Here is a 25,310-nt window from a genome sequence, read left to right on the forward strand (position 1 = left end):
CGGGGCCCATTCTCTGTAGTCTGGAAATGTGATTTGCAGAGTGTGCTGTTTGTTTTGACACAGTCTTGTGGTAACGACATGGGTTCCACGGAGGCTGTCACGCTGGGGTCTCCCCGAATGGTGTCCCGCATGTGCACACGCCCTGTGAGTGAACCTTTGATGAGGACACTGGGAGGTGGGGAAGGCTCGGGGGTTGTGCAGAGGAGACGGAGAAAGCCGGAAGAGCCCCGGGCGGCGGGCCGTCCCTTTGCTCCTCCCTGCTTCTCCCTCCCGTGTTCTTTGAGCCTCCCTGTATAGAAACGGCGCCAGGAAGACCCCGAGGAACTCCTCGTGTGGGGCTGGGGCTGAGACCCCTGAACCCTCCTCCCAGCTCCTCGGGGAAGGAGCCACAGTGCCCTTGCTCAGATTCCTGTCTGCAAACCAGATGTGAGCTGCCCCTCTCATGGACACCCCCAAAGGAATGTGGGTTTGAACTGAGATCGCCTTCCTGGCCAGTTTTGGAGCCTGGGAAAAAAAGAGCCGCCTTCGGCAAAACGCTCTAGCTGGTTTTGTGGTTTTTGTAGTTCCAAGTCCGGTTGACTGTGGGTCTGAGCTTGGAGGTTGTACTCCCCATGGGAGGGCCGGGGTTAGAAGAGCCGGCCCTGCTCTTGTGGCTTTAACTGAGGGCGCGTCTTTTCCCTCCCTGACTGGCCAGGTCCTGGGCAGGAGCTGGTGTGGGTTCCTGCCAGCAGCTGTGACTGGATGGTGCGGTTACCTTTTGTTTAATGCCACCCACTCTCCTCTCCCCCTGCCTGAGGGGGGTGGTGGGGAGAAGGGGGACGCTCTGTTTCCAGTTTGTGGCGCTGTCCCAGAAGCTCATGATTTGGTACCTAAGAGTCAAATGAAGAAGCTGGGGTAGAGGCCCAAGATGGCAGTGAGTTAGAATTTGTAGGACAAACTGGTTTCCTTTCTCTGATTGTAGGGAAGGTACGTAGAGCATCAATCTGCGTCTCTCTCTTTCCACACCCACACCCGTGTGTGCCTTCTCTGACCTGGAACGCCAGTGAGGGATCGTAGGGCCTAGAACTGTGAAATTGTCTCTCTCGGTTATGGGAGTTCTTAATATGGTATTCATGTATGGGCTTCAGAAGGTTCACATTCTCCTGAAACTGCCTGCAAAATTACGTGGGCATGTTTCTTTCTTTTTTTTTTTTTTTAATTTTTTTTTTTTTCAACGTTTTTTATTTATTTTTGGGACAGAGAGAGACAGAGCATGAACGGGGGAGGGGCAGAGAGAGAGGGAGACACAGAATCGGAAACAGGCTCCAGGCTCCGAGCCATCAGCCCAGAGCCTGACGCGGGGCTCGAACTCACGGACCGCAAGATCGTGACCTGGCTGAAGTCGGACGCTTAACCGACTGCGCCTCCCAGGCGCCCCTACGTGGGCATGTTTCTTGAGGGAGGGGCCGTAGCTTTCATCAGGTTCCCAGAAGGATCTCTGATTCCTGAAAGGATAGCAGCCTCTGCTTTGAGATTTGAGTCTTGGGCCTGAAAAGCAGTGACTGGCATTCGTGGGGTTCCCACCACACACAAGGCATCGCCAGGCATTCACATGCATTCTTTCTTTTGAGCCTCTAAACCCTGGTGGGGGGGGGGAGAGTATTTTGATTATCCCTCTCTCACTGATGAGGAGGTGGGGCCCCTCATGTGTCTAGCACACTAGACACAGAATGATGGTTCACTGGAGCTGGGATGTGAACACGGATGGTCCGATTCGGAACTCAGCCTCCACACCGCGCTAGGTGGTTCCACAGTGACTCTGGGGTGTAGCTGCCCTGTCCCTCTGCACTGCCAGGGTTCTGATGTAGGACTCCACTGGCCCTGAGTTGGAACAGTTACCCACCTGGTTTCCACATCTCTGGAGGGGCTGGAGGGAGGAGGTTGTCTTTGTGAGGTCAGATCTGTTTAATTTGTATCTCCGTTCTGTGACTCAGTTGTCCTCAGTGTAAGCTCCGGAACTAGGAATCCATGGCCCTGGCCCCTGGGGTCACCGTGAGCATAAGATCAGTTATTAATGTACCTGAAAGGATTTTGGAAGCCGTGGATGCCGTGGGATTATGTCAGGACAGTGGCGTTGGTGCTCTCCTTAGGAGAGTGGACAGCCTCGGGCTCAGAAGGACAGCACCTGCCCGGTCCAAAGGTAGGAGACCCGGCACTGTTTATCTCAGCTGCCTGTGGTCAGAAGTACATTCTGGACAGAGGTGGTGATGTAACCGGGCTTGGTGTGGGTATTGAAAAATTCCTCTTTGCTCTTTCCCCATTTTAGGTTTGCCCTTTGTGTCAAGTCAAATATTTATCGAGTGTTTCTGAGTACAGAAATAGGGTATGAGAGTCATCGGAGAGCTCTGCTCTGTACAGAAGCAGAGCCCCTCTCCTTATGGAATGCGTGGTCTTGTTGACGGGCACGGGCAGCACGTGTGTAGATGAAGAGAGGCGTATGGTAAGGTCAAGAGGAGACCACAGCCCGGCACTGGCTGGAGGGTGTTGGGGAGAGAAGGGGAGCTCGGGGCTGGGACAGTGAAGGGAGGCAGTTCAGGTGGAAGAATCTGGACAGTCTGGGCGAGTGGCAGGGTGCCGAGGTGGGGACGAACCCTGAGCAGACTGATCATAAGATCTGGGAGGACCCGGGCTAATTGGCAAAGTCTCACCGCCATGAGGAAAGGTTGATCTTCCGGTGAAGGTGCCAGACGGATCAGAAAGTGGAGCTGGGTGCCAGCCGCGTTCTTTGCAGTCTCTGAGCATTTTGTTTCTGCAGCTCGAATGGAAATGGAATATGTTATTGACAGTAATTTTTGAGCAGCTGGGCTGGACTGGGCAGACCACACCCCCTGTTCTCCTTGTTGGAGTTGGCTGTGTGGGGTGTGTATTGGGGTAGTGGGAAGATCACATGTCCTTACTCGTCCATTTCTCTAGGCTCTTGTCCCACGTATGTAGCCACCTCTTGACTGAACGTCGCGCATCGAAAGTGCTCCGTACTGAATTTTTGATTCGTGGGGTTGAGGAGAGCCGGTCTCCATAATGAAGTCAAATTTTAGATAATTGTTTCCACTTCCTTAAAAACCAGCCTTTTCGCTTGAGTTGCTGATGTCTTTCTCCTTCTCTCTCTGGGGGTGCCCTGGTGTAAAAGTGCCAATTATCAGTATTTTGACTGTAAGGTAGCAGTTGTGAGGAGCCTGTCTTGTCTACAAAAGGAGTAATTGATACTTAAATAATTGAAAATAGGCTCTGTTACAAAAACACCCTGTTTAGATCTTTATAAACAGCTACTGTACTGTCTTTCACTGATCTTTTTCTGCTTTTCCTGTCAACAGAACGGGGGGCGGGGGGGGGGGCGGTGGATTGGGATTGGCCCTGGTGAGCCCCAGGGTGGTGTCTGTTCTGGCCTCAGTTCTCAAGGGACAGACTCATCGGTTCCAGCAGTGGGGGGTGGTCAGACAACAAACACTTCAAAGCGAGCTCGGCTCATGCCAGACAGACAGGCGGTCTTCTTCTCTTGTTCTAGAATTGAGGTGAACCATTTCTAGGGGAAGGGAGGGGCATTGGGTAGGAAGTCTAGAGCAGGGTTGGGAACTTGTTATTTTATACTTTCCAACTCTCTATATCTGGGTGTTTCTCACTGTGATCCTTTTATATAATAATATAAAAGTTATATACTAATACGATAACAATTGATGGAAATGCTCTAAAAGTTGAGTTAAAGTGTTACCAAGTTAAGCGATTAAAGACGGGTGGAAAGTAGAATGGCATTGGGAGCCCCGATGTGTTACAGTTCCGCGGATAGCTGCTGGCTTCAGAACTGACTTCCCTCTGTCCTGGAGTGTGAGCAGGACGCACCCTTAACTGCAGACTGCAGGTACTCCGTGCGTGTGTCACCGCAGATGGCAAACCGGATCGTGGATTCTGCAAGGAGCATCCTCAACAAGTTCATCCCCGATATCTACATTTACACAGACCACATGAAAGGAGTCAGCTCTGGAAAGTAAGTGTGCACGTCTAGAGCCTAATTCTGCAGCTACCCCAGCCTTTTTCCAGTCCTGTTCTGATCAAAATGACAGCTGCCAGCTGTGCTACAGGGCAGCCAGAGGGGAATGATTTCAGAGTTAATTTCCTCCCGACTTACTGCCATTGTCACCTGCAGGCATCTTTGGGGCGCCTGCCGCATGGAAAGTGTCACAGTGGCCAGTGCTGGAGATGAGGGGTCCAGACACTGGTCTGGGGGAGTTAAAACCCAGGTGCTTCCAGCTTTAAATCACATCTGTTCCCTCAAAAAATTAAACGAAACAAGTTCGGGGCACCTGGGTGGCCCAGGTGGCTGAGCGTCCGACTGTTGATTTTGGCTCAGATCATGATCCTGGGGTCGTGGGATCGAGTGCCAAGTTGGGCTTCTTGCCGACAGTGTGGAGGCTGCTCGGGATTCTCTCTCTCCCTCCTCTCTGTCTCCCCCTCTCCTGACTTGTGCGCGCTCTCTCTCTCTCTCGAGCTCTCTCTCACTCTTAAAAAAAAAAAAAAAAAAAAAGTTTATAAAGTAAACAAGTTCTCCCACCCTGAGTAAATAACAGTTTAGGGGAAAATGTCCTCTGCCACTGGTCCCAGCCAGTTGGCTTCCCTCTCCATCGAGTGGAACAACACTCTTAGAGCCAGAGAGGGTTGTTATTGCAGATTGGAATTGGGTTTAATTAAACCTTTGTAGAAAACCTCACTTTAGAAAATAAAAAGTTAATGATGATCTATGTAATGAAAATACTTGTTTTAGGCTTTTGGTTGTATATTTAGAAACCAGTAAGTTAGGCAAGCAATAAAGAACTAATTTTTTTATTATGGAAATGTTAAATACACAGAGAAGTTGAAAGGCTAGCACAGTGAACACCTGTGTATTCCTTCTACTTCTAGTTAACGGTGACTGTTTTGCCAAATCGGCTTTACTTGTGTGTGGGTTTTCTGTGTTCTTGTTTTTGCTGAATCATTTCAGTGTGAACGACAGGATCACTAACGCTGGGGAGTCTGCAGCTTGTAGGCTGTGTCTCCTAAAAATAAGAACATCAGGGATTGACTTGTGAGTTCAGACCTCGGTGTTTCTCTGAGCAGGAAGTAGCACACACCCACCCTTGTCCGCGGCCCTTGGATCTGAGCTTTGTTTTGACTTCGGCCGAAGAAGGAGAGAGCAAAGGAGGGGTGAGGGTGATGTGGCATTTCTGACCTTGATAAGGCCCGTGGGAGTGACGAAGGCGATTTCAGCCACGTGGCAGTGGCTCGTAGTTCAGCGCTGCAGAGGTGAAGACGTTGGAGGCTGTAGTTGGGAAAGGATTTGTGTGCACAGCTGGCCCTTCCTTTGGTAGTTGGGAATGTCAGTGATGGTCCTGGACCCCTTTGGGGCACTGCTCTGAAACCACCAGTGTCTTCCTCACTCGTATGGTGGGAGTCATGGTGCCGGCACCGTTAGGTCACCGTAAAGATGGAGCGATCACCCGCGTAAGCCACTAATGCAATGGCGGGCACGTAGTAGTTGCTGCAGAAAAGGTTCCCTTTCTCTTCCCTTCTTGGCCATTCTCCGGGGAGGGGGATCACAGAGCAGTGGGGGAGGATCAGTGCAGCAGCAGCTGTCTGAGGGGTCTGGCCTCTGGCTCCACCAAAGGGTGGCTGAGAATAGAGCAGAGCGGGCTTGAGGCCATGCTGCCCCCGGCTGTGGTGCAGCTGTTTGTAATGCCATCGACTCAGCTGACCCCCGTGTGCAGTTCAGTCCTGTCCTTGCTGAGGGTGAGTAGGAAGCTCACACGGGGATCAAGATGTGGGCGTGATGGAGATTCGTGGGTCATCAACTCCAAGCCCCACTTAAAAAAATTACATGTAAGAGCAATGCATAACATCAGGCGAGTGTTTGTTTTCTACATCTCAAGCTGCAGAGGACTCATGGTGACCTTCCTTGTCTGTAATGGAAGTGTAAAGCCACAGGGGGGTATTCTCCTCTTCGAGTTCAGCGGGGGATCCCTGTAGTGAGGTTTGCTGACTCTAAGGCTGAGAGAGTGGGTGCTGAGGCCTGGAAGCCCGGGGACCAGAGGTTCTGGGTGGTCTGAGTCAGCTCGTTGACCAGCGTACGCATTTGCCCGTTGGCCCATTTTGATCCTCGCAGTCAGGACCTTAAAAAAATCTAGTCCTTTACCAACTGGGAAGTTTTGGAGGCTGTCACTTGCAAACTGTACTGATGCGGATGTTCAGTGAGGTCGCCTGGTGACCAGCTGCTCTGTCAGCATAACAGGCCCGAGGACACACACACCCCAGGTTGGAGGGGAGATACTGGAGGAACGCACACGGAGCTTCGTAGGCTCTCGAGTCCTTTGTTTTTCCTACAACAAATACAGCGTTAAATGGAGCAGTTTCGATTAAACATGAAGTTTATTGGAACAACAACTACACACACTTCAAAAATTTCAGAGATGGAAGAGTCCAGAATTCTTGGGAACTGCAGGTGGGCGGGTTGAAGCAGGGATGGCAGCATATCTTCTGGTTCTGCGTCCCTCTGTTTTCCACTCTGCAAGCTCTCGTGGCTCCGCCTGTACCGCTCAGGGAGCTGGTGCCGCGCCTTCCTCCTGGTCAGGTGACTCGAAGGCCACTTCAGCTTGTCCCGTGGCGTGATGGCTGGGTGGCGCGGTGTCCACTGTAGAGCACGAGTCGGAGCGCCCAGAACCTTTGTCCTCAAAGGTGTTAGTTAGTAGCCCTTGGCTGTGTAGACACCATTTTCTTTTAAGAAATTTAGGACTGACCAATATAGTTCTCTCATACGGTGAGCTCACTTAGTGCGTTTGAAACACTATTAATTTTATGATTTTATGCACAGTTTTTCTGAAGCAGGTATCTTGGCTAGTCTTGTGCTGGACACGTAGAAAGTGCTTCAGGAACACGCGTGTTGAATTGGGTTAAAGGAGGCACGTGGGTGCCATGATTGCATGTGGAGTGTACATCTGGGACGTACACATTTAAAAGGCACCGGGCGGGGCGCCTGGGTGGCGCAGTCGGTTAAGCGTCCGACTTCAGCCAGGTCACGATCTCGCGGTCCGTGAGTTTGAGCCCCGCGTCAGGCTCTGGGCTGATGGCTCGGAGCCTGGAGCCTGTTTCCGATTCTGTGTCTCCCTCTCTCTCTGCCCCTCCCCCGTTCATGCTCTGTCTCTCTCTGTCCCAAAAATAAATTAAAAAAAAAAAAAACAAAAAAAAACCCAAACTTTAAAAGGCACCGGGCAAAGTAGACATCTGTGAGATGTTAAATTTGGAACTTTTAGGGGAGAGAGACTTGTTTTTATTGTTTGTGGACCGATTTTGTTTTGTGTCAGACTGGTTGTCGCTGAGCTCTCTAGGAGCAGGAACACTCGTGTACGTGGTGCCCCACGTCCTGGCCACAGAAGCTTTCCGCCACGTTTGTTGGGGTGCGTGAACAAATGAGTCAGCAGTGATTCTGGACAAGAAAGGCGTTAGCTTCTGGCTGTTGGTAGTAGAAACACAGCGGAAGAGGACGCGGTGCTAGCTGGTTATCTCAAATGAATTCTGAGGTGGGGATGTTCCTTCATCCGAGGTGTGCCATCCCTGGGCCTCTTCTGGCTCGTGTGGTACTTCCTCATCACGGGGGATGAACAGCCTGATGTTTCAGGTGGCCTCCAGGCTGCTCCTTCCTTCTGGATTGGTTGAGGGCCCAGTACTGTGGTAGAGAACTCTCGTAGGCTTTGGAGTCTGGAAGACCTGCCTTCGAAACGCGTCTCGGTCACTTGCTGGCAGTGTGGACTTGGTGCAGGTTGCTTTGTTTCTCTCCTGTTACATGGGATGGTAATACTTACCTTGAAGACTTACAGTGTCAGACCCCTAGCTCAGAAATTGGCCATCAGTAGGTGCTTGATATCTGGTAGCCCTTGTTAACGCTGCTTTATACGTCGATGGTGACAAACTCTCACAGTGGGGTCTCTAACTCACAGGGTAGGCGTCGGGGGAAAGAGGGGGAAGGCAGGGCCGGTAGGAGAAGCAGTGCAGACTCGGGCCTCCTTTGGTTCCGCCCTGCATGCTCTCGCTAAGTCATTTGTATTTCTAGTGTAAGGCGGTGGGAGTGCTGGCAAGGCTTGGTGTGGCCGGACAGAAGGCCATCAGAAAGATGTTTGTGTTCTCTTTCCTTTTGCGGGTGGATGTGCACCCCCCACTTTATCAGCCGTACTCACGTCCATGCCTTTGAATCTCCAGGTCTCCGGGTTTCGGGTTGTCACTGGTTGCGGAAACCACCACCGGCGCCTTCCTCAGTGCCGAGCTGGCCTCCAACCCCCAGGGCCAGGGGGCTGCCGTGCTTCCGGAGGACCTCGGCCAGAACTGCGCCAAGCTGCTGCTCGAAGAGATCTATAGGGTACGTCTCGGCCTCTGCAGGCCTGGGAGCGGTGCCATCAGGGAGCGGTTCGCTGTCTCTCGTTCTTACTCCTTAGCAACTTTCTTCTCCTCCGAGGGCTTGAGCCAAGGAATTAACTTCTTCCTGTGCATTCAGCAGTTTAGCATTACCTAGTTTAATAGATTAGGTAAGCTAGTCAGTGAGCAGAGATCCAGCCCCTCTGGTTTGGGATACAGAGCAGGTAAGTTTAATGGGGAGAGGAAAGAACTGGAACAAGAGAGGGAAGGTAAAAATGGAGCACGTTTGGTGGTGACTGGCCAGGTGAAGAGCAGGCACTGCCTTGACCACACAGGTGCCTTCTCCCGGCTCCCCCAGTCTGGCCGTAGGGGAATGGGGGTGCGCTCTTCTCAGATTTCTCAAGAGAAACTGGAAATCTGGATTTGTATGTGACAGTTCAGATAGAAAATAGTATCAACAGGCCGCATTGTGCAGCGTGCTCTCAAGCACAGAAGAATGTCTTGGGAAGGCAGTCCTGCGTCCAAGCGTGGTCGGGGCTTGGAGGGGTCCGCGCACGGGACGGCGGGAGTGGGACATGGCCTGCCCTCTCTGTCGCCACGGTGCTTTCTCTGCCCGTCCAGACAAGCGGCACACACGCTGTGTGTGCCCACACGCTGTTCCCTAAGATAGTTGAGGTGACCTCAGAGAAGCAAGGAAGAAACTAGGAAGGAAGGAAAAATGATGGCAGGAGAAAATAAGATGAAGCCACCTGAAAATACATTCTTCGTGACCTTACACGCTTTATTTAGTGGGGAGTCCCAAATCTGGCTCCAGGATTTGTTACCCTGCACTACCTTTTGTCTTGGTTCCATGTCAGGAAGCCCAGGCTTTCCCTCTGACGTGCAGAATCCAGGCTCTGAGGGACGGTCACTGCCCTGCTGTGGATGCGAGGGTCCACGTTTCAGAAATGAGCACAAGTGGGAACCATACTCTGGGTGATGCGCTACCAGATGGCGTGTAGCATTTGTAACCTGTCTTTCTTCTCTAGCTGAAGGGCCTTTCGTCTCTGTATTTGTCTGTGTATTTATTCTCGGACACTAGACATCTCTGTGGTACTTTTCTGGAGTCTCCCGGGGAAGCTTTGCCGTGTTTAAAGCAGCAAAACTCACATGGGAGCCCAGTGAAGAAATAAGACCAGTAAGGCGGGTAGAGTGGTGATTTTTTTTTTTTTTTTTTTTTTTTTTCTTTCCTTTCTTCCTTTTTCCACTGTAGCTGATTAACCTCTGAGGTAGGGTGATGGTTGGGCCATGGGTATTGATCCCTGTACAGGCCTCACTAAGGAAAACAGCTTATTAACGCCGTCTACTCCCCTGATCCAAGTCAGCATTCTTGAAAATATGTTACCGGTCCCAGGGTGGAACAAGTAAGAATGAACTGTTTCTTCAGAGTTGATTAAAATTTCCAGGTCTGAAATGGCTCTATTTAACGTCCATCTGATTAAAATGGAGGACAGACTGTACCTGTCTGCGTCGGAGTGCCTCGATCGTCTGTACGCAGCGATTCAGCTGGGAACTAGTGGAGGAAGGGAATCACCCTGTCGGATGAAACCCTCCCAGAGGAGGAAGTATCTCAACACGGTCCTTGTGCGGCCAGAGTCTGGCCTCCGCTTTTTTGATGCTAAACCAGCCCAACGTTTGGTGCTACATTCAGTGATTTTTGAAAGATGGGTGGTAACCGGAAGCTGGGAGTGAACGATCGAGAGCTCGCTCTGCCTGTTACTTAGTTCAGGAAGATTGTCATCTCGGCATTTATGAGGGAAGACTGCATCCTGTGGTGACTGGCAGGCGCTCTCTGTGACTGTGGGGACGCTGCTGTCTCTTTCTAGCCGACCTGGGGGCATCAGAAGCATCACCTTACAGAATAGCCCAGTGGGGGCCCACGAGCACAGCTGGAGTGTATGTTACATCCCTGTAAAGAGCAGATTGTAAGCCTCTGGGTGAGAGCACAGCCCATCGTCAGTCCACCCGAGAGGAAACGTGCAATCTGGATTAGGTTATTTTATTTTATTTTTTCTTTACGCTCCAGTTAAGTTCTGTTTTATACCATCGCCTTATGCCTGGACCAGGTTTTTTGCCTTTGTTTTTAATCATTGAGAAAACTGTGTGTGTGTCTGTGATCCTTAATTGTCAAAAGGATGAAAACGCTTTATGCTTTCCTGAATAATTTTTCATAGGTGTGTGATATGATATGGTTTAAATGAGTCATAAAATCCATCCCTTGGGGGCACCTGGGTGGCTCGGTTAAGCGTCCAACTTCTTTTTCTCGGTATCAGCTCAGGTCACGATCCCATGGTTCGTGAGATCGAGCCCTGTGTCAGGCCTAGCATTCCTGTGCAGACAGCGTGGAGCCTACTTGGGATTCTCTCTCCCTCTCTCTGCCCCTCCCCTGTACACACACAGTCTCTGTCTTTCTCAAAATAAGTAAATAAACCTAAAAAAAAAATCCATCCCTGGGAGGGTCCCGCTTATTTTTTACCAGCGTTTTAACCCTCTGGTCTAATCCCTCGTTTCATTTATGTCTCCTCTGTTCCCAGGCCCCCTTGATTACGCCGCAGGCTCTCTGGGGCTGCGTTTCTCATCTGCCTTTCGTTGCCACCACCTGCTGCCCTCCTCGCGTCCGCCTGCCTCTCTAGTATCTTCTGTAGACCGGGTCTCCCCCTGAGATACTGATCTGATCGATTCCCCCCTGTGCTCAGAGACCTTCTCCAGCTTCTCACTTTCCCAAGTCAAAACCCTCAACCTGGTTAGAAAAGCCAGTCTGTGTACATCCTCTTCTCCCCGCGGTCTCTCCTTCTCCTCTGCAGACAGCAGGCAGCCACTTCGCTGGCCTCCTGGCTGCTCCTTGCTGGCCCTGGGTCCGGTTTCCCCCATCCTCCTGCTGTCCCCTCCAGGGCCAGCTCCCGTCCCCCTCCCCAGAGCCTCCCTCTGCTGCCAGCTGGGTGACAGCCCTCTCCTGCCCGCGTTGGCAGCCCCAGTGGCCACACCCCCCCTGCTGCATAGCACTGGCTCCACTTGAATTGTCCCCATTCCTGCCCCTGTATCATCTTTGCCACAAGACCAGAGCCACTCAGTACAGGTTCTACACCCCATGCCCCGGGGGTAGCCCCGTCACTCCCTCCGTGGCGTCCTGTGCACAGACCCTGACATATTTATCGCACTAAAATATCGGTCCAGCACGTACTAGAAGTCTGTGAGGGTGGTAGAATAGCAACACTGATAAGAAGGAGAGACTGAAGAGAACAGTTTAACTTTAGACAGTTGTGAGAGGGAGCAAGTTCTGTCAAACAGAGTTAGTTTCCTTGGGCCTCCTGTTCTCCACGTGGGTCAGGTTTTCCTTTGTAGATGGAAATACGTACGCAGTAACTCTTCTTAAAATTTGCTAAACGAGGTGAATATTGTCCTTTACTATCTCCAGTGGTTTGCCAAGAGCAGTGGACTTTCATAAAGGCCAGCTGTAGCAGAAACCCCTTTATTTTCTGACTGTTGTCACAGAGTGTGACACAGAGAATGAGTGTCTGTGCCTGAAAACTGACTTATCCGCTACCCTGCCCCCACTAACAGAGGACAGAGGCGTACCCACATAAACAGTGGGTGCACAGTCCGAGAGAGCCTCGCCGTGGACAGGGATGCACTGTGTTAGAAACCGGGTTTCTTACTGTGACGTGTGCCAAATACATAGAGATCCAGGGTCATCCTGCTTTCATTGTGGACAGTGTTAAGTTTGAATGGTTCGAAATCCAATTACCCCAGGAGGAATGATGAGAGATCAAGACAAATTTAAGGGCACAGATGTCAGCAGCTGTCATGCAAGCCTCTGCTGGAGCAAAATGGCGGCAGAGGTGGACAGACAAATTCAAGAGCGAAAGAAGAAGGGCAACCAAAGCAGTTGCACCTCAGGAGAGAGTTTTGGTCTGCGCTCTGATACGGAAGAAAAGGAAGGAGGAGTTGGGGGGAGGGGAAGAACGCACCCTCAGTAATAACTGAGGGGGTGATCACAGTCGTTGCCCAGGTTTAAGGCGTGCACAGGGAGAGGTGGAGGCCCCTGGAGCGTGGCCGGCCGTTTCTGAGTGTGGCAGAGTGTGTGCACAGGTGGTGCCCGTGGAAGGTGATGTTCCATTCACGTCACCTTAACTGTGGTGCTCCGTGACAGGTCAGATCAATAGAAGCAACCTTCATTTAGCCCTGGGTATTCAGCTATGGAACCGAGTGCACGTTTTTGCCCGTATGTCCTGCCGCGGCTTTAGTTCCAAAGGCAAAGTGGCGTTTTTCACTAGATGCGCCTCAGTAGACTTGAGTGTCTATTCGTTCTCATAGTCTCCGCGATTGCAGTTCTTTTTTTTTAAATTTAAAAAAATTTTTAACGTTTATTTATTTATTTTTTTTTTTAATTTTTTTTTTCAACGTTTTTTATTTATTTTTGGGACAGAGAGAGACAGAGCATGAACGGGGGAGGGGCAGAGAGAGAGAGGGAGACACAGAATCGGAAACAGGCTCCAGGCTCCGAGCCGTCAGCCCAGAGCCTGACGCGGGGCTCGAACTCACGGACCGCGAGATCGTAACCTGGCTGAAGTCGGACGCTTAACCGACTGCGCCACCCAGGCGCCCCACGTTTATTTATTTTTGAGAGAGAGAGAGAGAGACAGTGTAAGCACGAGAAGGGGCAGAGAAGGAGACACAGAATCCAAAGCAGGCTCCAGGCTTTGAGCTGTAGCACAGAGCCTGTCGTGGGGCTCAGACTCATAAACAGTAAGATCATGACCTGAGCCAAAGGATGCTCAACCGACTGAGCCACCCAGGTGCCCCTGCAGTTGTTTTTATTAACTGTTTACCCCCTTGAAGTTAGTTGGTATGAGGATCGCTCTTACAAGACCGGTATTGTGTTTCATTATTGCTTGAACTTTGTTGCCTGCTCGTCTGTGCTTCAGATATTCTGGGTGTCTGTGGTTTGTTTCCTTCTCTCTGTTTTGTTGGTTTTCCATTTTCTGGTTGGTAGAACGATTAATCTTGAAAGTGTTTGTGTTTACAGGGTGGATGTGTTGACTCGACCAACCAGAGCCTGGGTCTGTTGCTCATGACCCTTGGACAACAGGATGTCTCCAAAGTCCTGCTAGGACCGCTGTCTCCCTACACGTGAGTCGTTTTTCTTCCACCTTGCGCCGTGCCATCCAGTTCAATCTTGCAGCTGCACAAAACCACCCGGGTGTCGTACTGCGTGTAGCTTGTCACCGTGAACGCTTGCTCGTACCGTTGCTTACATGAACCGGAGGTTGTCACCCTAAACCCGGTATTTAACGAGGATTTTGCTTCACATCCTTTCTTGTAGCTTCATCATTCCTGTGTGTCATTCCCATGATATGAGAGTTACGTGAGAAATACCAGACAGTTCTTTTGTCTGTGCTTTAGACTTTGTTTCCATTTTAAAGGTAAACTGGTTCTGTTAATAGCTTGGATTTTGTTGTTCTTTAAATCCCTCTTTTCCTTAGCTGTGGCAAAAAGGACTGTCTTTTTGTCCAAGATGATAGGGTGTGAGCAGGCTGGAAAGCCGGAGGAAGGGACAGAGTTCGTAGGCATGCTGCTGGACTAGCGGGGAAGTTAGAGAGGTGAGTTTGAGGCTGTGGGTGTCCTCCAGAGTTGACGGCCAAGGCATTAAAGCAAGCACTCTCCAAAAAGAGCAGCTCTCTGAAGACTTCAGTGATACACGGCACAGGGGGAGAAGCATTTCCCACTGATAGTACTTGAGGTTGCCGTAACAGCCTGTTGGAGCGCTGATGTCTGCGAGTGTGTACTTATCCACTCAAGATCATTCGTACTCATCTGTGAGTGGGGAGCAGGGCCGGCTGGGCCTCATGGGAGGAAGTTTTCAGGTAGATATGAGACTGAACTGTCCTTTTTCGGTTATCATGGTACCGATGCTGTATGTCTGAAAGGTACAGTACTGTGATAACTGAAGAATGATGGTGCCATCACATTGAGAGAGGGGGCGAGCACAGCCATGGGGTGCTGCGTTCTCCGCCATGGCTCCAGGGGCCTGGAGACAAAGAGCTCAAAAGACATTCTTAAGGAGGCTTCTTCTTTTTTTTTTTTTTTTTTTTTTTTGATTAATGGGGGGAGGTTGTTTTGAACAGGGAGGTGGAAGAGAGAGAGTCCATTCTGTTAACAGTGGGGGAAGACTGGTAAGCAGGAAGCCGGTGAGGACCACACGGTCTCCCAATAACTCATCTAAAGTATCTCACAGGACATGGGACCCGAAATTGAGTAAATGGCACACTCACACCAGGGGTCAGCATTGCTGAGATAGACTTGGTAATTCAGGCATTCGGAGAGGAGGAGGTCAGGGCTAAGAGCTCGCCCTAGGAGCACAGCAGAGATTTGCTTCCCGGAGAGTTTCCTGGAAGCTGCTGACAGTCTGCGGCCGCCATGGCCCCTTCAGCCGGGCAGCCGTTCTCACTGCTGCTGCTTTGCCCACGTCTGTCCGCCTCAGGGCAGCAGAAGGCCTCCTGCTCACACAGCACCGGGCCCTGTCTTCAAATGCATGTGGTTGTGGGCCATGGGGTTTGGCAGAACGTGGCGTGAAAAACGGAATGTATGTTTTTATTTTTCCTTGACGTTTTTTTTCTTTTGGAGATTTTTTTTTTTTCTTCAGTTGGGCTACAGGGCCTTTATAATCTTTTCAAGTCAGCAGCCCCTGTGGAGATGGCCAAGATGTGACTGACATTTTTAAAACTTCCTGTGTCCTCCTTGACTCACTTTTCACCAAACATTAATTGCAGTGTCCTGTCTTCCAGAAACCTTGCCTAAAATTATACTGTCTCCTGGGAAAACAAAGCAGTCTGCTCTGAATGGAGCTTCAGAGGAGTAGGACAGATTGTAAAATTATGTGTTTTTTAAGACTTGGGGCTCGGACTTACAGGACATTTGTCCTCTGGGTTACCTGCCTCCCAGGGCTTCATGTAAGAGGGGCTGCCATGGGTGGGAAAGGACTGCCTACCTTCTTTTCGGTACTTTCTGGTAAGCTAGTATTAGGGTGGGGGTAAGGAGGTTTGTTTTTGAAAGCTGTATTTTTGAAAGGATCTGTTTAGGATCCTTTTTTTTTTTTTTTTTTTTCCTTAATTTTATTTATTTGTTTTTGGGAGAGCACAAGTGGGGGAGGGATAGAGAGACGGGAACAGAGGATCCGAAGCGGGCTCTGTGCCTACAGGCTGACAGCAGCAAGCTCGATGTGGGGCTCGAACTCACAAACCGCAAGATCATGACCTGAGCCAAAGTCGGACGCTCACCCGACTGAGCCACCCGGGTGCCCCTGTTTGGGATCCTTTATCCTCGTGGAAGGCTCTGGTGGTCCAAAGTGACAAAGGGGCAAAGGTGGGAAGAAATATATGTCCTTCAGGGACGCAGCAGGCGAAGCTAACGTCGTACTTGTATACGGTGAAGGGTGGAAAGGGATGGAATCCGCAATGAGGACAGCCACACTTGGGAGGAGCAGTTTATCCTAATCCAGTTCAGGAGCTTTTGAGGTCAAACTGTCGCACTTACTTTTATGCGCAGTTAAAGTCCTAAAAATCCGTTTTCTGAAACCTCAGATTTCTAATGAAAACCAGAAGCAAGACCCTCTTTGGTTTAAAGAAATGTATTCTGGCCCTTTGCACATTTTGATTTTTATAGATAGCTTTTCAAATGTCTGTTGACAGAGCACTGGGAGTAAGGAGGATGTTTTTTCTTGCTTTCAAATCCTTTCTGGAAAATAAGGGTCTCTGTGTTCTTCTTTTCCTCTTCCCTCTGTCTTACTTCAGGAGATTGCTGTTGGCTTCCTGTGTTACTTGAGAAAGTAAGTCTGTATGTGTGAAATTCTTCAGGAAGGCCAGAGAGACTTTTTTTTCCCCGTAGAATAAAATAGTGTTGGATGGCATGCCGGTACGTGTATGCTCTATTTCTGTTGACTTCGTTGAGTTTTAGATAGTTAGAGTTGGCGGTGGTGGTTCTGCCTTTCCCTCAAAACGCTTAACTTTACAGTTTAGGGGAGGATTTACACTTCATGTGAAGCAGGTTTAACAGCAAGGAAAATACTAATGAGCATCTTAATTGGCGCTTTTGGAAATTGTTCACGATCGGGGGCTGCAGTTACCAGAGCGTTCTGCGTCCTGCCGGTGCGCAGGCATCAGAGCCCCCCCCCGTGTGCGTTTCAGTTCTGGCTCTGCGCTGGAGCACGGGAGACCGTGGACAAGGCACTGAGCGGGTCTGCGTGTCTGTGTCCTCGGTAGTGAAGGTGACTGAGTGGTCCTGCGGCCCTGGGTTTGTGGAGGTGGTATGAGGCTTTAATGAGGTCGGGTACCTAGTCCTCCCAGCCGTGCGGTGTGCCTGACAGAGCTCAGTCTGTGCTGAACAGCGAGGTTCCTGCCTCCACATCCCCTCTGTCTGGGAAGTCCAGTATCCCGGTAAGGTCACTTTGGACACCTGGAGGCCTAGTAAACTTGCCTTGGGTATTCTCAGGCCTGAAGTCACCGTAAATTGTCTGTTCAGCGACTCTAAATCTGTGTCCGTTATGAGCAACTTCCTGCAGTTGTTTTACTAAACAAACCATTCTCGTCTTACGTACTATTCCCGAGAATTGTGTAGGTCGGTTTCTTTAACAAGCACTTACAGTATTTATTGTTGTGCAGATGTTGTTTGAAGTGCTTTCAGAATATGAATTCACTTAGTTTTCATGATGACCTTATGGGGGTGGGGTGATAAAAGCAGGTAGGTACCCTTCGCTGTCCATCTTACAGGTGGGGGGTTGGGGCACAGAGAGGTGGAGCCACGTGCCCGGAGGCACATGGGTCAGCCGTGGGGTTCTGACCGAGACAGTCTCGTCCAGAGTCCCTGCGTCCCTGACGCACTGAGCTCTTGTGTAAGAGCTGGGATTGCATCCACGTTGCTGGGCTCCACGCACTTTGCTGCCTGGGGCAGGGTGCCACGCCACATCTTTTCAGAGTCCTCGTTTCAAATTCTGCCGTAAAACGATCTCCTTCTATCTTTAGTTCGAAGTCTAAAATAAATCATGCCACTTTGTTTTTTTCTAACTTGAATAAATGACCTCTTTCCACTGCTTGTGAAGAGCTGGGGAGCGAGAGCCTGGTGTCCCTTTTGTCACTGACTGATGGGGACGGCGGTCTCCCGTCCCATGTGTGGTCTGGCGCACAGCCTGCGAATGACGCCCGGCTGTTTGGGTCCAGTCGCTCAGTTGCTGTCTGCAAGCTGGCGGGGCGCCGCCGCACCTCACGTTTGGGGGTGCTTGCGGTGCTGCAGGGCCCTGGCACTCTTCTTATCACACGGTCAGAGCCCCAGCACGGAGCTGGCATACGGGAAAAGCAAGCGATATCGTCAGTTTTCCAGATGAAACAAAATTCGGTTTGTAAAGGCAGCAGGAGGCAGGGAGCCAGGCTGGGAGAGATGTGGGTCCCAAGGCCGAGTTCGGCCGAGAGCTCACGTTCACTCTCAGAACAAGAGGCCAGCGGGCTTTGGGAAAGCCGCTGTTTGGCCACAAAAAGCACCGCCAGTGTGTTTTTTAAAAGCTGCTGTGTAATGACTCTGGGGACCCCATTGAGCAGGTTCTCTTCCTGTTCTCGGGTCTTTCCCCTCCACTTGCAGAGCAACGCCCGAGGCCTGAGAAGCAGGCAACCCTAATATCGAAGTGCCTTGGTGGAGCAGGAGGCGGGACCGTCTGTCCGGGTTGTGTCTGTGGAGCGGCCCGAGAGAGCGCTGTCCCGCGACCTCTCATCGCCTCCGTCAGGCTTCTGAAGGCAACGAGGGCTGTGTTTAAGAGGTGGGCGAGCCACCTGGCAGGTCCCGGGCACTTGGGGTTCGGTGGGCAGGTGAGCGGGAGCCCACTGGCCTCCACCTGTTGACCAGCAATGGTGGCGGAACAGCCCCCACTTGGCAAATAGACAGGAAGACTGCTCTGTGTGCTCCAGGATTCTCTGAAACCTGCTTGTCAGACGGACTGGAGGCTTTCATGGAAAAGGAGGTTGTCGTTTTCGGTTTTCTTCTTCTAAAAACAAATCACTTTTTCCCGAACAACAACCAGAGAAGCTCACGGCAGGTACGGTTGTCTAAGTCAGGGGTTCGGACCTTCGCGCGGGAGTTGTGTAGAAAGAATCCCAGCCACCTCTGCAGGTACACGGAGCAATGCAGGTGGTCGCCGCTCCGCTGAGGGACAGGGCTGCCGCGAGCGCGCCGCACGTCACTCCCGGCTGGCCGGCGGCCGCGTGCTGTGTCCAGCAGGCGAGGGCGCGCGGTGTGCCGTTGGCGTCCGGGGGAGAGGGAAGGGCGGGAGTGGGGCCTCTCGGGCCTGGGTGCGGGCGGCGGAGAAGGGTGCCGGCCGGCGAGGATGTGACTTGGTTAATGACTTGTTTCATCCCTTCAGGAGACCGTTAAGATTTAACGTCGCCTGTGGTTAGGGTCTCGGCTTCTGGAGAACCGGGCCGGAGGCGGGAGGACATTCCGAAGGCTGCCCCCAGCCCCTCAGGCGGGCTTCCTCAGCCGGGCAGGCGGGCCGGCAGAACACCTTGTAAAACGTGGACCCCACCAGGTCCAAAGGCCGCAAATACCCTGGAGCTGCAAATATGCAGGCCTGCATCCTTCTCCGGGAGCCCAGGAGCGCGCGGGGGCCCCTCGGGGATTCTGCCAGCTGCCCAGGGGGTCTGGGTTTTCCAGCACAGTCGACTGATTCACGGTGCGGCCGGCCGGGGAGGCCCTGGGAGCCGAGCGTGCCTGGGCTGCGTTAGCGCTCAGGCCGCGAGAGAACAGACTGTTTTCTCCTTAGAACGCAGACGTGGTGAGGTGGCTGTGCCCTCCCCCTGGCTGCCAGCTGGAAGCTTTGCCCACGGATGCAGCTTGTTGATCCGTGGGTTTGACGTGTTTGTTTTCTCTCCTGGGACAGGCTGGGGGGTGTGGTGAGGCTGGGACAGAGAGCAAGAAACTGAAATGTTCAGTTGGTGAGAAGACCGGGAAGCCAGCAGGGGAAGAAGCGACTTCCCCTCCCTGCCGGGAGTGTGGACGGCACTTGTCAGGACTAGCCCTGGCTCCTGACTTCCGTTTGCTGCCTCCTCACCCAGCGGTGCCCAGCAGCTGGAGTGGCTCTGAGCAGTAGACGAGGTCTTTGCCCTGGAGGTGCTTTACCCAAAGGGGACGGGGCAGTTGTGAGCCCATGGCGCACGAGCAGTAATCGGACACCACGAGCAGGGCCGGGAATGCTGTCCTATCTCAGAGAGGTTGCCGGCTGGGGAAGCCTCGCCGGAGAGTTGGCAGATGGGATGTCGCTTTATTTATTTTTTTAATTCCTTTAATTTTTTAATGTTTATTTATTTTTGAGAGAGAGGCAGAGAGCAAGTGGGCGGGGGGGAACAGAGAGAGAGACAGGGAGACACAGAATCCGAAGCAGGCTCCAGGCTCCGCACTGTCAGCACAGAGCCTGATGCGGGGCTCGAACTCACAGACCGTGAGATCATGACCTGAGCCGAAGTCGGACGCTCAACCGACTGAGCCACCCAGGTGCCCCTGGGCTGTCGCTGTAAAGATGGAGATGAAGAGAGAGCCGAGAAGCGAGGGGCTTTCCTGCGAGCGCACCCCATGCACCAGAACTGCTTTCTGGGGTACTCTTTCTTCTCTTAGTCCCTGAAATGCTGGTCACGTCAGCCGGACGGGGTGAGGGATTGTCCCAGCCCCGTTTCTCCTTTTTGCCCTTTCTCTCCTGTGTAGGTGGAAGGACAGAGGGACAGGAGGGGGTGGAAAATGCACCCCAGGAGGTGCCCCGCGCTCAGTTGTGTCTACACTGTGTGAGCGCGGGAGCCAGGTTCAGTATGTCTTCTGAACTTCACAAATACCATATATATGTATTCTAATCAGTGGTGTTGAGATATAATTCACGTGCCACACAGTTTGCCCATTTAAAGTGTACAGTTCAGTGGTTTTTAGCATATTCACGAAGTCATGTAACCATAACCACAAGTTTAGAACATGTTGGGCATCGCAGGTAGAAGCCCTCTGCCCGTTCACAGTGGCCCCCGGCCCTCCCCATGCCCGGTCTGGGCCCCGCGGCCCTGGCCAACCACTGGTCTGCTCTCTGCCTCCAGGGTCGGCCTCTTGTGGCCACTTCACATACATGGGCTCCTGCAGCGTGTGGTCTTCTGCGTCCGGCTTCTTCCCTAGTGTCAGGTTTTCAGAGTTTGCGCTGTGGCTGGGTCAGGGTCAGTGCCGCCTTCCTTTTCTAGGCCGAATAATCCGCCGTTTTGTGTAGGCACTCAGCAGTTGATGGGCATTTGGGTTGCTTCTGCCTTTTTGACTGTTTTTGAGCAATTTTGTCGCAGACCTTTGTGTCAGGCCTTTGTGTGGGCGTATGCTGCATTTCTCCTGCGCACGTACCTGAGAGGGGAGTTACTGGGTCATGTGGTAACTTCTTATTTAGGATTTAACCGCCAGACTGGGAACACACCGTGTTCCCTTCCAGCCAGCAGCGAACGGGGGTTCTAACTGCTTCACATCCTCACCCCCACCTGTGTTCTCTCTCTTTTTGATTGTGGCCCTTCTATAGGGTGTGAGGTGGGACCCCATAGTGGTGTTTTCATTTCCCTCATGACTAATGATGTTGACCATCTTTTCACATGCTTATTAGCTATTTGTAAGGCTTTGGAGAAATGTCTATTCAAATCCTTTGCCTATCTTTAATTGTATTTCTTGTCTTTCTGTTTTTGTTTTCTGAGTTGTAAGAGTTCTTTATATAATCTTGATACCAGACTCTTATCAGGTATATGATTTGCAAATATTTTTTTCCATCCTGAGAGCTGTCTTTTTACTTTCTTCATAATGTCTGTTGATGTCCAAAAGTTTTTAATTTTGATGATGTCTCATTTTGTGTGGCTTTTTTTTTCTTTTCTTTTATCACTCTGTGTTCGGTGTTGTATTTAAGAAACTTGGGGCGCCTGGGTAGCTCAGTCAGTTAAACGTCCAACTCGAGCTCAGGTCATGATCTCATAGTTCGTGAGTCTGAGCCCCGCATCAGGCTCTGTCAGGCTCAGAGCCTGGAGCTTGATTCGGATTCTGTGTCTCCCTCTGTCTCTGCCCCTCCCCCACTCACGCTCTGTCTCTCTCTCTCTCTCAAAAATAAACAACAACAACACACAAAAACCAATGTCTACCCCAAGATCATGAGGATTTACTGCTGTTTTCTTCTGTGACTTCCATAGTTTTAGCTGTTAGAGGTTCTTAATCCATTTTGAGTTAGTTTTTATGTATGCTGGGAAGAGAGGGTCCAACTTCATCATTCTGTATGTGGAGTCATTCAGCACCATTTGTTGAACAGATTATTCTTTCCCCATTGAATTATCTTGGCACCCTTTTTGAACATCAACTCACCATAAGTATGTGAGTTTATTTCTTGACTCTCAATTCTTTCGCATTGGTCTTTATGTCTAGAATCAGTCTTTTGAAAGCTCTTTAGGTGATTCCATAGCAGGCCCATTAGAGGCATCTGGCCAGGATAGGGAGTTTGGATGGTTCATTTGGGGGGCAACACAAGGTTGCTGGATATTTCATTATAGACATGCAGACCATCTCTTTTTAACTAAGCCAGTATTCCCAAACTTGCCTGAAAAGAATCACTAGGGTTACTTGTAAACAATAGATTTCTGGCCCCTGTGCCCTGGGGAGATGGGGCCTGGTAAGGGGTGGGGAGGGCCTGTCTTTGTGTTGGCCTGTGCTTCCAGGCTCTGCCACTGGACCCTTGTTTCCTACCAGTTGTTAGTTGAGTAAAACCTTCAGGAACTTGTGTGTTCAGTGAACACTCCAGGTGAGTCTTCTGGTTGGGCCAGCTTGGGGAGATGTTGAGTCGGCTAGGGCAGAGCAGTAGAAGTCGCTTACCTGTCCCATGGTCCTTCCGCGCCATTGCTGTTCCCAAGGTGCTGTTGGGATGCAGCCATCATTCTGTCTTAAAGGAGATGACAGGAAACCACCCCGTGAAACTCCTTGTCATGTTTACTGTGAGCTCCTCCCTGGCCTCCTGCCATATACACACAAATCTTGTCATATCCAAGTTTCTCCCCCCCACCCCCTCCTTGTTTATTTAAATTTCCATAGTACTTTTAAAGAATATTTAACTTGTCTGCCTCACTAGATTGAACACTTCATGACAGAAGGGATTTTTTGTTGACTGCAACATCCTCAGCACCAAGGACAGTGCCTGGTACATAGTAGGCACTCAGTAAATCTGTGTGGAGTGAATAGAAGGGTTTTGTTGCGGTTGAGGAGCAAAGAGAAAGACTTTGCTCTATTTTGGCATCTTCTTGGTTTTACCTCATGATGCTGCGAGTCACGGGAGTACATGTTTCTCTGCCTGCGCTGCTCAAGACTAACGCTGTGTTTATGTCCCCTCAACTGCGTGGGACCGAATGACTTCTGTGTCATGTACTCACCTTGGACCTTTTAAAAATGTGTTTATCATGTATCGTGTGCATCTCTATAGGCTGTCTAAATCCACTTTGGAAACTGGCAGGCTGTGAAGAAGTACTGTTCAATGAGCTTTGATGAGCAGTTCTTAATTTTAGGTATTCTTGATCTGTGAAAGTAAAAGCTTGGGTTCTATGTGGGGGAAGGAGAATTTGTTTTGAAAATCGAATTCCTTTTTCACTCCTTCCTTCTTTTTTTTTTTTTTTTTCTCCCTTTCAGGATAGAGTTTTTGCGGCATTTGAAGAGCTTTTTCCAGATTATGTTTAAAATTGAAACCAAGCCATGTGGCGAAGAACTCAAGGGTGGGGATAAAGTGCTGCTGACCTGCGTTGGCGTTGGCTTCTCCAACCTTAGCAAGACCCTCAAGTGATACTGTCACAAGATGAGGCCCCAACGCCTACAAACAAAGCAGACGCTTGCCACGGACACCCAAGGGGACCAAGTCCAAATTCATCCAGGACAGGAGAGCCTCTTAACCTTAAGGATTTCTTCATTTTCCATTAAAAACAAAGTCAGAACATTTAAATAAAAGACCTCTCTGTGTCATGTGGTTTCTAGCCGTTTCTGCAGTGGCATTGACACTCCTCAGGAAGCCCAGTCACGACCAGAGCTCCCGTAGCCCACGGGGAGGAAGAACGTGCCTTCAGGACACAGCTGTGTTGCTGGAGCAACCGCGCCCCTGCATCTCCGCAGGGCTCACTCCGTCTGCATCCCCGGCTTCTGTCGTGGCGCTGTTCTCCAGACCTGCAGGGTCCGTTACAGTTTCTTCTGCGAGGACTGACCACTTTGAGCCTCGGTTTCTGGGTAGGGATTAAATGAGATCATATGGGTGGAAGCTCTTTATGTGGAACGCACGTGTCAAAAATTGATAATGTGAAACTAATTTGTCCCTCGTCTTGTGAACAGACTGATATCTTGGAGGCAGCTACCACTCTTCTCCGGTCCATCACGTGTATATGTGGGGGGATGAGTGTCTGGAGAGGGCAGGGCTCGATTAAACTTATTGGATATTTTCTGTATCTCAGGTGTGATGTAGATTTTATTATCTTGTTAAGAAAATTCAAGAAGGGTATTTTATTCCATTGAAATGTATAATGTAACGAACGACATCGATCTCCTGATTTAAACTTCTGTGTATAATAGTGTCAGAATCTGGAGTTTTACCCTACTTGCGAGCTAATAAGTTAGGTTATTACTGTTCCGTGGGTGCCAGCAGAAGTCCCGCGAGTCTTGCGTCAGAGACAGAGAATTTTACTACCTGGAGCGCAGCAAGCAGCATGAGCTTCATGTTTGTGTCGCTTTCCCTGCCCCCTGCTGATGTGGAGGGACCCCAGGTAGACAGATGCCACAGGAGCAGCAGTTTGCATCACCGCCAGTGAGGTCCACGAGCCTGGAGGCTCCACCCCTTCCGGCGAGCCTGCTCTTCGTTCCCGATGGGGTCGTATCTGCACCCCTCAGGATTGCTGGTTCTGCAAAGCTTCTCTGGCAAGAACATGCAGGAACACCCGGCCCGTGCTGGGATGGCCCTGACAACGAACAGAGTCTACATCTGGTGTGTGTACGGGGTCACGGTTGGTAGGCAGGAGCAGACCTAATTCTTTCAACTTGGATTCCCAGTGTTATTCTCCAGCTGGGGACGGGTGGATTTTGAAGTAGGGAGAGGGCTTTGCCCCCTAGTCGTCTTCCATGTAGGCCTGACGTTGAAGAAAGCCAGGCCATTTTGAACCGTGGCATGGCATTTATGGAGAACTTCCCGTGATTGTTTTCTTTTACGCGTAAGACGTGAACACGCCCTTAGCAGCTTAGAATAGCGTGCGTGTGTCTTCGTGCGTGTATCTTAGAATAGCATGCGTGTGTCTTCGTGCGTGTATCTTAGAATAGCATGCGTGGTCCAGGTTGGACGTCCTGGTGGGCCTGATTGGACTCTGCTTAGAGTCTCACAAGGCTGATGTCAGGGTGTCAGCTGAGCTGGGCTCTGGGAAAGAATGTGCATCTAGCTCACTCAGGTTTGTGGGGCTGGGCTTCCTGTTTCTGCCTGGCTGTCAGCTGGCGGTGTCCTTCCGCTTCTGGAGGCGGCCCGTGTTCCTTGTGACTTGCTTCCCTCCATCTTCAAGCCAGCAGCGGTGCTGTTGCATTGAATCTTTCTTGTGCTCTGAATCTGACCTTTCCTTGTGGTACCAGCTAAAGGAAACTTAAATGGCTCATTGCTTTGATGGCTTTTCAATGACTCCTATCACAGGCTTACCTGGGTAATCAGTGTTAAGGTCACCTGATCACGACGGTACGTAGGTTTGTGTTTGATTAGCTAGGGACCAGGAATCTTGGGTAGTCATCTGAGAGTTCTGCCTACCGCACATGCTGTGGTCTTTTTTTTTTTCCTTTATGAT

At 50.8% G+C, this 25,310-nt stretch overlaps 1 protein-coding gene across 6 annotated transcripts in view; it reads left to right on the top strand.

Moving 5' to 3' along the window:
* Window positions 1–23,942, top strand: part of RCL1 (RNA terminal phosphate cyclase like 1) — a 57,274-nt gene extending 33,332 nt beyond the window's left edge. For 4 of the 6 annotated variants that reach the window (XM_058695834.1, XM_058695836.1, XM_058695835.1 and 1 more), the window contains exons 6-9: window positions 3,893–4,018; window positions 8,254–8,410; window positions 13,472–13,575; window positions 23,143–23,942. In XM_058695834.1, coding sequence (XP_058551817.1) covers window positions 3,893–4,018; window positions 8,254–8,410; window positions 13,472–13,575; window positions 23,143–23,293 — 538 coding nt within the window. In that variant the 3' untranslated portion in view covers window positions 23,294–23,942. Of the gene's footprint in view, window positions 1–3,425; window positions 3,549–3,857; window positions 4,019–8,253; window positions 8,411–13,471; window positions 13,576–23,142 lie in introns of all 6 variants that reach the window. The other 2 variants (XM_058695837.1, XM_058695838.1) reach the window with 2 other exon arrangements.
* Window positions 23,943–25,310: the final 1,368 nt, after the last annotated feature.

This window comes from Neofelis nebulosa, chromosome 12 (assembly GCF_028018385.1).
Source record: "Neofelis nebulosa isolate mNeoNeb1 chromosome 12, mNeoNeb1.pri, whole genome shotgun sequence".
Taxonomy (NCBI): domain Eukaryota; kingdom Metazoa; phylum Chordata; class Mammalia; order Carnivora; family Felidae; genus Neofelis; species Neofelis nebulosa.